Source organism: Ipomoea nil, unplaced genomic scaffold (assembly GCF_001879475.1).
Source record: "Ipomoea nil cultivar Tokyo-kokei standard unplaced genomic scaffold, Asagao_1.1 scaffold2610, whole genome shotgun sequence".
Taxonomy (NCBI): Eukaryota; Viridiplantae; Streptophyta; class Magnoliopsida; order Solanales; family Convolvulaceae; genus Ipomoea; species Ipomoea nil.
This window is the reverse complement of record NW_017619038.1, coordinates 2,240,448-2,253,889: the sequence shown is the minus strand read 5'-3', so window position 1 is coordinate 2,253,889 and position 13,442 is coordinate 2,240,448. Positions and strand designations below refer to the sequence as shown.

General features: G+C 34.8%; 1 protein-coding gene and 1 long non-coding RNA gene across 2 annotated transcripts; both read right to left on the bottom strand.

The window, feature by feature from the left end:
- Window positions 1-1,226: 1,226 nt before the first annotated feature.
- LOC109154194 lies at window positions 1,227-1,660 on the bottom strand. Its single transcript, XR_002049665.1, has 3 exons — window positions 1,616-1,660; window positions 1,429-1,536; window positions 1,227-1,280 (listed from the first exon to the last, which is right to left on the bottom strand). It is a non-coding gene; the product is annotated as an uncharacterized LOC109154194 (long non-coding RNA).
- Window positions 1,661-2,585: 925 nt separating this feature from the next.
- Window positions 2,586-12,981, bottom strand: LOC109154211. Its single transcript, XM_019302049.1, has 4 exons — window positions 12,638-12,981; window positions 3,515-5,983; window positions 3,321-3,426; window positions 2,586-3,233 (listed from the first exon to the last, which is right to left on the bottom strand). The coding sequence occupies exons 1-4, from the start codon at window positions 12,979-12,981 to the stop codon at window positions 2,586-2,588; spliced, it is 3,567 nt and encodes a 1,188-aa protein (XP_019157594.1).
- Between the last annotated feature and the right edge of the window lie 461 nt (window positions 12,982-13,442).

Genomic DNA, 13,442 nt, shown 5'->3' with positions numbered 1-13,442 from the left:
TCACGCAATAGACAACGGTTATTAACCGTTGTCTTTTCTACCAACGACAACGGTTTTTTAACCGTTGTCTATTAAGCGTTGTTGAAACCAGTGTTGTTAAAAGTCACGTACATAGACAACGGTTTTTAACTGTTGTCTTTTCTTTAAAAGACAATAGTTATAAACCGTTGTCTATTGGGTGTTGTTGAAACACCCATAAACTGTTGTCTTTTGTAGAAAAGTCAACGGTTTCTAACTGTTGTCTATTGTAAAATAGACAACGGTTTTTAACCGTTTATCACCTGCTTAAATTATAATCGTATAAAAAAATAATTTATCCATTCACCATAAATTGCAAAGTGTAGTTACATAATTGTGCACAATCTAATAAGGTTCAAAATAACAAGTAAAAAGACTTCCATGACCAATTCTAATTATCATTCAAGTCATAATACTACTACACAAAAAACAATTCCCTGAACCAATTCAAGTCTAGATGATCACAACGTTCGAATGACCAAATCATACCTACTCTATATGACTTGATAGAATATCGGCCCATTCAGATCGCACCAGATCAATAACCTCTTTGTCATGATCAACTTGTTGAAACTACATGTAAAAAGTAAGAAAATAAATTAGTATAGATATAAATAATTTGCAATGAAATGAAACTGCCCTCTTACTCTCACCACATTCATACTCAAGGTGTTCATAACAAGATAATGAGTTTCCTAAAGAGAATCATAACAAGTGTAGCCAACAAGTAAAGAAAGACACTTGAAAAAGCAATACATCAAGCACTAAAATGCCCAAAATTTCGAGCTTTCACACGCATTCTACACCCAAATTTCAGAGCAACAAACTTATTCTAAAATATAAAAAATAAAAATCAAATTTATCATCAATAACTGTCCAAATCAAGTGAAAAAGAGAGAGGCTTAAACCCAAGCTAACAAAGCATTAAAACCTAGAACCATTCTGCAATTAAATAACAGCGAGAAACAAGGAAGAGAGAGTAGAAATGGAATGTAATACCAGTGCTTGAACAGAATTTTTATCATCGAAGTCTGGCATATTCTCAATTAAAGTTTTCATGTACGCCATGACAAAGAAACCGCATTGGTTACTATCCGGTTGACGAGGAGCCTACAAATGTTAAATAATATTTGCATTACAATTTAGCTATATACAAACACTTATATAGTTAAAAATATGAAATTACCTTGACAATTTCCCAAGTAGTTTTACTGCGTCCTTTCTTTGCATTCGTAGTGGATGCATGAACCATTTTAATAGCCCTTCATATGTATATATATATATATATATATATATATATATATATATATATATATATATATATATATATATATATATGTTTGATTATTCAGATTATGTAATAATAAATCGAAAGAATGAAAATAAAAAAAATAAAAAATAAAAACTTACATTTCTACAACACGCTTCCAATCATCATCGCGAATGCGATGATTAAGAGGGTCCCACACATAAACTAAGTCCTTAGTGATGTTGATAACTGTCAGAATCCAATGGAAGCTATGCACACACAAACACATAATTATATATTACATCAACACAATATATGCAATTGAAAGTAAATTGTAACCATTCTTACCCTATATTACATGGCACCAAAAGTGTTGCATCACTTGGAATGTCCAGCAGTCTGTTTGCTAAAGCTCGTGCCCTCTTTTCCAATTGATTTTCTAGAAAATTTGTATCTGTTCTTTTCGTTGCCAGATGCCCTACGACACTTGGCTGCATAAATCTGAATTTGTCAAGCTTGTTCTCTTCCATCATCTTGTTATACAAATACCTAACATTTGAACGGAAACTGAATTAGAAGAACAAAGCATAGAAGTGATAAGTTATCAAATTGACTCGAAATATATATTAAATCATACCATATGTAGACAGCAATACACGTGTACGATATTGGCATCAATTGACAAAAAGGAGTCACATCTTCGTCGTGCACAAAGACTAATATGTTAAATATCACAATTAATACAAGCTAAATAAAAGAATGAGAATTTGCTTACATTAACAGCATCCCATATCTTTTCTTTAATATCTTGTGGCACATGTTTCCATGTCTTAAAATTCAACTTGACCTTTTCTCTTGCAAGGACACCAATGTAACTTTGCAATTCTGCCGCACTTTCTCCAATCGGTTGTACCAAAGCATTGAACTGTACTGCTTTCTTCACTCCTTGTACCCTTTGCATAGCAAGCTTATGCATTTGGGTACGACCTCGAGTGCTCCTCGTTGATGAAGTATCTACAGAACCTGACATTTTTTCTTCCTCATCCACCTGCACCTCTTTTCCATTGTATTCTTCATCACCATGTACTTCTTGTTCCTTTTGCTCTTGATGACCAGTTTTTTTCTTTCTTCCAACAGCCATAAGCCCGCAAACCTAAAAATCACAAATATATAAAAACAAAATTATTAGAAATGTTTGAATTCATTTTCAAAAGTTGGGTGCCGAAAAAATTGAAGGCATTGAACCTAAGAAACATTTAAGAACACATACATAAGTCAAATTTAAAATATAAGGTTTGCAAAGTTATACACTAACTAGCTAGGAGTTCTTATTCTCAACCCAAGTCCCATCACAATCTTCTCGAATGCATGGCGGTTCACTCTCATCTTTATCGTCAACATTCATAGATGGCATTCCATTCGTAAAGCATTGATGATGGATTATTGTTTCATCCATCTCAGTCCCATCTTCAAAGTAATCCCGAGTAGGAGTTGCAAGCACGACAGACCATCTAGGATCTTGAGGGTCTTGAATATAAAATACTTGCTTAGCTTGACTACACAAGATAAAAGAATCAGATTTGAATCCAATCCTATTGAGGTTTACTAATTTGAAACCAAGATCGTCTACTTTAATACCATTGTTATTCTCAACCCAATTGCATTTGAACACAGGAACTCGAAAGTTATGGTAATCAAGCTCCCATATTTCTTCAATAACTCCATAAAATACCATATCTGACTCAACGGGGTTCTTATCCTTTGCACTGGAAACTTGCATTATATTTGCAACTAAGCTTACTCCTGAGTTTTGGACAGCTCGCAAATTATCACGATCTTTGGTATGAAAAGTAACTCCTTCAATTAAATAACCAGAATATTTTAACACTTGGTTCCGAGGACCATGGGCCAACCATTTTAATCTTTCTGATATTTCATGGGTGGAATCATTTATTGCTCGTCCAACCTAAAAATGATAACACTAAAATTAGTATATGATAATAAAACCGGTGACTTTTTTTTCCGTTGTACTAGTCCTAGTTATACAACTTACACGATCACGTAACCAATTAATAAATGTGCGGTTATGCTGAACAAGTAGCCCCTTCTCTGTCCTAACTTTACCACGCATTGTAGCCTTCAAATGTGCCTTGTGTTCCCTAAGCAACGGTATTTTACCAAAGTCAATTAACCAGTAAAATATATATAAACAATCTATTCGAAGTTTATCAGAGTTGGAAAAATTACTTGGCATATTGGTCTATTTCTACATCGTTTGCCAAAATATAACGATGTGATTGCTCCCACTCTGCTTGGCTAATGGATTGCACTTGAGCACCTGATAAAGGCCGAGTACGCACCACTTCATGAAATGTAGATCGGTTCCCAATTGTTTGTACGTTAGACAAATACTCTGAGCAAAATTCTATAGCTTCTTCAGAAATATAAGACTCGGCTATACAACCTTCTGGTCGATTGCGATTTCGCACATAACCTTTCAAGATTTTCATATATCCTTCAAATGGGTACATCCATCTATACCACACCGGTCCACACAATTTCACCTCCCTCACAAGATGAACAGTTAAGTGAACCATTATATCAAAAAATGAAGGAGGAAAGTACTTTTCCAGCAAACACAACGTTGTCACAATCTCATCTTGTAGCGCATCTAACTTTGAGGGATCTATCACTTTGCTACATATAACATTAAAAAAGAAGCACAACCGAGTGATAGCATACCTAACATGTTTGGGCAACACACCTCGAATAGCAACTGGAAGCAACTGTTGCATGAAAGTGTGACAATCGTGAGATTTAAGACCAACAAGTTTCAACTCCTTCACATTGACTAGGTTTCTGACATTAGATGAATAGCCTGTTGGGACTTTCATATGTAACAAAGAGTTACAAACTTTCTTTTTCTCCTCTTTACTTAGTGTATAGCAAGCAGGTGGCAAAAACGTTTTCTTCTCCCCTTGTTTTGGTGCCAACTCCATTCTCACATTCATTTCCACAAGGTCTAGTCGAGCAGCTACCCCATCTTTGGTTTTTCCTGGGATGTCAAGTAATGTGCCAATAATACTTTCACACACATTCTTCTCAATGTGCATGACATCAAGAACATGCCGAACATGCAAATGCTTCCAATACTCAAGCTCAAAGAAAATTGATTTCTTTTTCCAACATGATTCAGTATTTTTTCTTTTAGCATTTACCTTGCCACTCTTTTTTCCCCAACAACAATTGATCCCCTCAACTGTTTTCAGAACATCATACCCACTCAATGGTTTGGGTGCTATGTCGAATTCTTGCTGACCATCAAATGCCTTCTTTTGCCTTCGATAAGGATGAGCTTTACATAAAAATCTTCTATGTCCTGTGAATGCCATTTTCTTACTATGCTTCAACCTCTTGGCATATGTATTCTCCCCACATATAGGACATGCATGATATCCTTTGACAGTGCAACCTGATAAGTTCCCATATGCTGGGAAATCATTGATCGTCCAAAGTAAAACAGCTTTAAGGACAAATTTTTCCTGTCGGTATGCATCGTATGCTACTATACCTTCTTCCCATAAAACTTTTAAATCGTCAATCAAAGGTGCCAAATAAACATCAATGTCATTCCCGGGTTGTTTAGGGCCAGAAATCAACATACTGAGCATCATGAATTTTCGCTTCATGCACATCCAAGGAGGCAGATTGTATGTAATCATGATGACTGGCCAACAACTATATGTAGAATTCATTACACTATGGGGATTTATCCCGTCTGCAGATAAAGCCAATCTAAGATTTCTTGGCTCATTAGCAAAATCTGGCCACATATCATCTACTGTTCTCCAACAAGGTGCATCAGCTGGATGACGCAAGTAACCATCACAAACTTTATTATCTCTATGCCAAGTTAACTCCTTAGAGATATCCTTGTTCCGAAACATTCTTTGAAATCTTGGTATAGGTGGAAAGTACCATAACACCTCTGCAGGAACTCCTATGGATATCTTAGAATTCTTGCCTATCTTCCACCTTGAAGTTCCACAAGTAGGGCAATTAGTACAGTTTGCATTCTCCTTCCGATATAAGATACAGTCATTGGGACACGCATGTATTTTATCATAGTCCATTCCCAATGCAACCAAGCTTCTCTTTGCGTCGTATAAAGAAGAAGGCAGTACGTTGTCAGTTGGAAGCATTTTTACAAACAAATCTAGAAGGTCCGTAAAACTTGCGTCGCTCCAACTATATTTTGCCTTCAAGTTATATAACTTCACTACCGCTGATAGTTTTGTAAACGTAGTGCATCCAGCGTATAGCGGTTTCTCTGCATCTTCTAGTAATTTACTAAATTTTTTGGGATCCTCAACGTATTCGTCATAAGCAGCATTTACCATATCTATAGGGTTTTCATCAAAAAGCATCTGCTCCTCTCCCCTAATTTGACTTCCCTCATCTATTGAGTTGTTAAACGTGGCCTTCTCCCCGTGCCATATCCATGACACATACGTTGCATCCATTCCATTACGGTACAAGTGTGCCCTTATAGTATCAATAGGTTGCTTCCTTAGGTTGCCACATATTGCACGTGGGCATGATATTGAATTAGGATCAACGACATTTTTTTTAGCAAATTCTAAAAAAGATTTTACTCCAACCTCATATTCATAACATAGTCTAGCTTTTGACATCCATTCTTTGTCCATTTCAATGCTACAAAACAGTCAAGTGACAAGAAAAATAAATTCATGTCGCTTAAAAATAATCAAGTAACAAGACAAATAATATATATATATATATATATATATATATATATATATATATATATATATATATATATATATATATATATATATATATATATATATATATATATATATATATTCAGGCATACCCAGAGATTGAATACATGCTCATCAACTCGAATACAAAGCACCAAAAGAATCAGAAATCACAATAATACTGTGAAAAATAATCTATTGATCAGACTGAAAACAAAACCAAAAAAAAAAGATTGAAAACAAAACCAAAAAAAAAAAAAAAAAAAACAAATGAACAGCATAATGTGGTCTGTCCGGCAATTCGTGTGAGTTCTAACACATTGAATATCAAACAGAGCAGCAATCAAACAGAATGTAACTTTTTCTTTTTCTCTTTCCCTTCCTGACCCAAACTCCAAAAAGCTGTAACTTTTTATATTAAGCATGCAATATTTTTCTTCTTTTTCACATTATATGAAAGAAAGAAGTTTAATTTGGTTTTGTAATTTGGCTATATTAAGAGGTAGATTAATGTCATTTCTTTCATACATATGTGCATGGGAGAATATATATATAATGGGATTCAAAGAAGCAATTAATAATTGACCTGTATGTGTGTGTAAAAACAAGAATCTAGGATGCAAATTGCATGCAAGACATGCAGCAGTTGTTGTTGATTTCATTTGTTTTGTATATATATTTTCAAAGCTGGGGATTTTTTGAAGTTTTCAAGGATTTTAACTTGAAGTTGTTATCGATCAGCTTATGAGGTGGTCCTGAGCAGAAAGAAACAGACTAAAATTAAACTGCATGGAATGAAGTGATGAGCTCATTTTCCCAGTCAGTACCCACCAGACATTCTCCCACCCTAAATAGTACAAAATTAATAAAAAAAAAAAAAAAAAAAACTAACATCATCACTACAATATACTGGCAATTAATACTGTCTTAAACCCCTGTGCAAGAACTCTTAACAACCATTGGCAAACACATACTCAAAAGTGTATAAAAAACAGAATCAATCTTTTCTACAAACGAAACAGTAACAGAATTTGTAAAAAAAGAAAAACCTGAAGGTAATTGAGAATGTCAACTGTGGTTACTCTTGATCCTCCCTCTTGTAGCCTCAAGATCCACTGGTACAACGTCTCCTATTATATATTTAGAGAATAACCAAAACAAGCTAGACTTAGTTTGTTTCCTTTACATAGTAAAAGAGAAATCTTTCATGATAGATTGAGAAAAAAAAAATTAAGAGTCAATTGACAACAGATTACAACACAGAAGAAACCCAGTTATATACCACATGTTGCACCCTAAGATATAAAAGTTTGTGTTGTGTAGTCGGTGAAACCTTATATTTGTAAAGCACGAGGTCATAGGTTTGATTCTTCTAGTTAACTTCTTTGTTTTTATTTTATATACATGTTATATAATGATGCGCAACGACAACGGTTTTTTAAAACCGTTGTCTTTATAGTGTTGTTTATTCAAATACACTTAAAGACAACATATCAAAGACAACGGTTAAATAAAACCGTTGTCTTAAACAAATAAAGAACATGCAAAGACAACGGTTATACAAAACCGTTGTCATTTTAGTGTTGTGTATTCGAGTGCGCTTAACGACAACACACCAACGACAACGGTTAAATAAAACCGTTGTCTATTTTTTAAAAAAGACCGCACAAAGACAACGATTGTTTAAAACCGTTGTCTTTCTAGTGTTGTGTATTCCAGTTCGCTTAAAGACAACACACCAACGACAACAGTTAAAAAAACCGTTGTCTTATTTTAAAAAAAACGCACATAGACAACGGTTTTTAAAAACCGTTGTCGTTGTGGTGTTGTCTTTTCACAACATGCACAAAGACAACACACTTATAACAACGGTTAAGTAAAAACCGTTGTCTTTGACAAAAGTGTTGCATCAAAGACAACGGTTTTGGACCAAACTATTGTCTTTTATACAAAAGACAACACTTTTCTTAAAAACTGTTGTCTTTCTAGTCTTGTCTATGTGCATTTTTCTTGTAGTGGTTTTATACCAATGCAAGAATAAAAGTAACACAAGTGAAATAGAGTAAATTTACCTAAAAGAGAAGTCAACGGTAATGAGAAATCTGGTCTTCTTTGGAGGAAATGAGCTCACATGCCTAAAATGGTAAAAATAACTTATAGTCTTGCTTATAGATCTGTGGTTTGCTCTCAATCTACACATGTGCAAGACTAAATGTAATGCAAAGTGAAATATATATAGTATAATTACGTAAAAGGAAAGTTAGCAATGATGATAAATCCAGTGTTCATCGGAAAAATTGCATTTACTTGCCTGAATTAATTGAAATCTTTATAGACCTAGTGTTTGCTCTCTACACCCGTACAAGACCAAAAGTAATACAAGTGAAATGGTTATAATAGAAATACCTAAAATGATGGTGAAAAATGATGAGAAACTTGGTATTCCTTAGAGGAAAATAGTTCACATGCCTAAAATGGTAGAAATTGTTTGCAGATCTAGGATTTGCTTACTATACCTATGCAACACTAAAAGTTACAAATGAAATGGGGTAGAATTACCTATAAAAAACGTGAAAGATGATGAAATCGAGTCAAGATCTTAACGATAATAGAAGAAACCCGAGAAGATCTTGAGCTCTTAGCAAGCATAGCAAAGGGTTGGTGAGAGCAATGAAATAAGACGATGTGGATATTAAAATTTTGAAGCCCATTAGATTGACTAAGACGTGTATAATTCAATCGTTATGCAGTGGGACCATGTCCACCTTGCAAGGTCGCGAACGATTCAATGTTTATAATTACTGAACTATATGTTCATAATTATAAAGCTATATATTCATAATTTTTGAACTTCATATTCATAATTATTGAACTTTATATTCACAATTACAAAATTCTATGATCATAATTACTGAACTATATGTTCATAATTGTAAAGCTATATATTCATAATTTTTGAACTTCATATTCACAATTATTGAATCTCTATATTCATAATTACAAAACTATATGTTCATAATTATGTTCACAACTCTATCTTCATAATTATAGAACTATATGTTCATAATTTTTGAACTATATATTCATAATTATGAACAGTTTTGGAACCGTGTCCACCATGCAAGGTGGACACGGTTCCACAGACCACAGCATAATTTACCTGTGTAATTTGGTAAAATAATTTGTTAGAAATTGATGGACTTGTTAATTGTATAATTTAAATGGTCAAAATATTATATATTTGGCCCGACTGTAAGTATTTATAATACTCCGTATATAATATAACTTAGTCAAATATATTTTATTATTTTTATATTTTGATAAAGTTAAATGATTCAAATATTTTTTAACTCAAATGCTCAAATGCAAGGTATAGATAATGTTTTCCTTATTATAAATAGAGATTTCCGTTTCAAGAGAAAGGACAACAAAGAAGAAGATATACTCCAAAGAAAGCTAGCAGCGTTCTTAAATACGTATTCAAGTTTTAACTTCTCAAGTATTTTTAAAGTGGTCAAGTTCAAGTAATCAATGCCAAGTATTTGAGTATCAAATCCAAATATTCAACCAAGTGCCAGGAAAGGAGTGAGTTGTAATGTAGTATGAAAATTATGGTTACACAAATACTCAACGAAGTTCAACCATTTAGTCCATTGTTTGACTTTTGAAATGTCCTACATACATTTAAGATACGTTTCCAGGCATCTATTAACTCTGTTAGTCTATCCATCGGTTTGAGATTTCGTGGGCTTGCCAATTGCCATTGAAATTTAGCCCTTAGGGCTCTGAAACCAAATGTAACACTCGAGGACAATTAAGATGAGTGCTATAAATTAGCTTGCGTGGTCGACATGTGTTGGTCCCAAAGGGGGTGTGGTAAAAGTCTAAAGGGGGGGGGGGGGTGAATAGACTTTTAAACTTTTTCGCGAATGCAACAATTACTCAGGCAACAGAGATATGAAAACTCTTAACTAGATTGTTAGAGTCTTGTACGCAGCGGAATAAATAAATACGAGTTGTGTGATTGTGTCAAGTATATCAACATGATAAGTAGTAAGTAAATAAAGCAGTAAATGACACAAGGCAATTTATAGTGGTTCGGAGGTGATGTAATCCCCCTAGTCCACTTGCTCTTATCGTCCAAGAGAAATTCACTATATCCACCACTTCTTGGTTCCTTGATATAATGAATTTCCGTGAACTAGTGCTTTGATCACTAAGCCCACACTAATCACGCCCAGTCCCTCCAACACTGCTCCTTCGGATTTCACAGCTCCGTGCTACTTTCCAGGATTTCACAGCTCCGTGCTACTTTCCCTCCGTGTCTTCCACGATCCGGTCGACGTATCCCGTGATCTGGTGCTTTGATCACCAAGCCCACACCAATCACGCCCAGTACCTCCGACACTACTGTTTCGGATCTCACAGCTCCGTGTGACAATCCAGGATTTCACAACTCCATGCTACTTTCCCCCCGTCTTCGACGTATCCCGTGATCTAGTGCTTTGATCACAAAGCCCGCACTAATCACGTCCAGTGTTCTCCAACACTGTTGATTCACTTGTTTGTAGAAAAACAAGTTTCACTGACTTTCCAACTTTGAGACTTCTTGAATGGATCTTCAATATGCAACAAGTTTCTCAATGATGAAGAATTAAACACTCTTGAATATTTTCTCTTTGAGCTTTGAATCTCTGAGTGTTTATCTCACTTGAATATTTCGTATCTAGCTTGTTGGCTCTGTATATTTCTCACTTGTATTTCGTATGCTTTTCTCACGCTCAAAGCTGTATTGGTAGTGTTGGAAGTTAGTTGATCTGCTTCATTCTTCATCCTTTTATAGCTGGTTTTGAGAAGTTGTCCGTTGAAAAAAGACAATCTCAAATTTGAATTGTAGATCTCAAATTTGAATTCTTGTAGCCTTTTGCAGAAGATCTGTAGCTTTCTCAGAGGATCATATTAAAAATGATATCTCTGATAGTTTGGTCGTTGCCTAGCATGTGGTCCATGTGAAGAGACTTTAAAATAATTCTGATGTAGATCATGCGCCTTCTGGGACTTTCATCTTCTGTGTATTTTATTCTCTATGTATGGCTACTGATGAAGTGTTTCGGCCAATGAGATCTCTTGATCTGGGTCTCATTTTGGTGGTGAGAATTCAATCCTTGATTGAAACTTCATCTCCAACTTCAGCTCTTCATTTTGGTGGTGAGAATTCAATCCTTGATTGAAACTTCATCTCCAACTTCAGCTCCTCTTCATTTTGGTGGTGAGAATTCAATCCTTGATTGAAACTTCATCTCCAACTTCAGCTCTTACTATATATAGCTTTGGAATTTCATCTCCAACTTCTGCTCTTACTATATATAGCTTGATGAGACTTCATCTCTAACTTCATCTCTTTGACTTTGACTTGCAACCTGCATCTCTAACTTCATATTGACTTGACTTATGAAGACTTTGACTTGCAAACCGCATCTCTAACTTCATCTCCAATCTTTATTATTTAAATGATTTCGAAACTGATCTTGAAACCTCTGCTCCAACTTAGTCTCGAAATCTCTTTTGGAACCTCAGCTCCAACCGCATCTCTAACCTTGTCCCCAAGTTCTATTATTTAATTGATTTCGAAACCTCTGCTCTAACTTCATCTCTTCTTTATTTTCAAAACCTCTATTGAAACTTCATCTCCTTCTTAGTTTCGAATTTACTTGAATTAATTTCGAAACCACTTTTCAAACCTCTGCTCCTACTTCATCTCTTGGAACTGATTTAAGGCTTCTTTATAAAATTATAAGAAGTGAGTTTCAAACCTAAAACCTTGCGATTTATACATCAAGCTTTCATCCATCTCGGCAATACGAATTATTGGTTATTATAGCATTCCTCTTGATTTACTTCTTTCTTTCCAGAGATGCTTGATCTTCAAGATAACTTTATGAATTTTGGTTTGCTTCTCGTTTCTTCGTATGAGATTCATTAGTATGGCTTCTTCTTTGAGTTGGGCGTGTGGGCTTATTTTGTATACATATCATACGCATACATCTTCTTCTTCGTATTTTTCCCTTTCTTCATAATTGTTAATTTTCCTTTCATGGTCTATGACACGCCACGCCTAGACTTAACAAATAAAATTGGGGATTCTAAAATACCATTTGGCATATCAAAATCTATTACAATATATTCCTAACAATTTCTCCCCTTTTGATAATGCCAAAATCCTATACTCAGTCATTGGCTTTAAGTCTTTTGAAAAATATTTTTGCTCAATTTTATTTGACAAAGCCATGATGAGTTAAACAAATATTTTCTAGGAAAAATAAAATTGACTCGTGAATTAATTTTAGACAAGTTCCTAATAAGCATATTGCATTTTAAATTCTTAGTCATTTTTCTCTTTTGTTATGCGTTTTAAATGCTTGTCTTTTAATTCACATACTAATTACAAGTTAAGATATAAAAAACAAATATAGACCACTTTAGGAAATTGTCATAACTTATACGATCATATTAAGGGAAAATACTTGATAATTTCGAAACAGTAGATTACACAACATAAGTTTCGAAAAACATAGGATCAGATTACCTCTTTTGCCTCTTATCACTTCTTCCGTTCTTCAGAACATCTTTGATGTGTTCCCTCATCTTGTACACATCATTCTTGATACATTCACAGAAGAATTCTTTGTTGACTTGTCCGGCGAGGTAATTTTCATATGCTTCTTTCAGAGTTGTTCCCGGTAGAACTCCAGCTTCGATCCATTCAATGCATTCATTGAAGCTTCTACCGTGGCCAAGAGAATTTCCCGTGGTTCCAGTGAGTTTTTGCAAATCAAACCACATATCCATCTTCTTTCTCTTTCTCTGTTCATACTTATTCTTTTCAGTTACCCAGTGAGCTACTTCAGCTGGGGATTGCTTCTTGATCATGGCAGGTGCGTTTTATTTAGTCCATACGATAGATGGTATATCGGTTTTGGAGCAATTGAACCAATCATCAGATTTTCCTTTAGATGAACCTGCACCTAAACCATAGTTAGAAAATTGAGCAAAACCCAAACCACTTGGAGATGTTTGGCGTCCACGGCCTCGGCCTCGGCCACTTGGTGGTGTAGCTTGTGGTTGCCCAAAAAAGTATTCTTGTTGTTGAGCGGCCATATGACTGAGATATTCTTCCCCCCTTTTGGCTTTATCAGCAAGGAAATTAAGAACTCGGGTATCTCGGTCTTGGTTGGCTTTCACAATCTTGATTCCTTCACTGGCTACGTCAGAAGTATTCTACAAAGATTCCAACTTCTGAGTCATAGAGGATACTCAATTTCAAGTTGATTTATTCTTCGTTCTTGATCTTGTATGGCCTTCAGTTGCCTTATATGGCGTTCATAATTGAT

Coding starts and splice junctions, on each gene's coding strand:
- LOC109154211 (XM_019302049.1), bottom strand. CDS start 12,981: ATGATCAAGAAGCAATCCCCAGCTGAAGTAGCTCACTGGGTAACTGAA. Junction 3,427..3,514: donor GAAATAGACCAATATGCCAA/GTAATTTTTCCA, acceptor ACCGTTGCTTAG/GGAACACAAGGCACATTTGA. Junction 3,234..3,320: donor TTAATTGGTTACGTGATCGT/GTAAGTTGTATA, acceptor TATCATTTTTAG/GTTGGACGAGCAATAAATGA.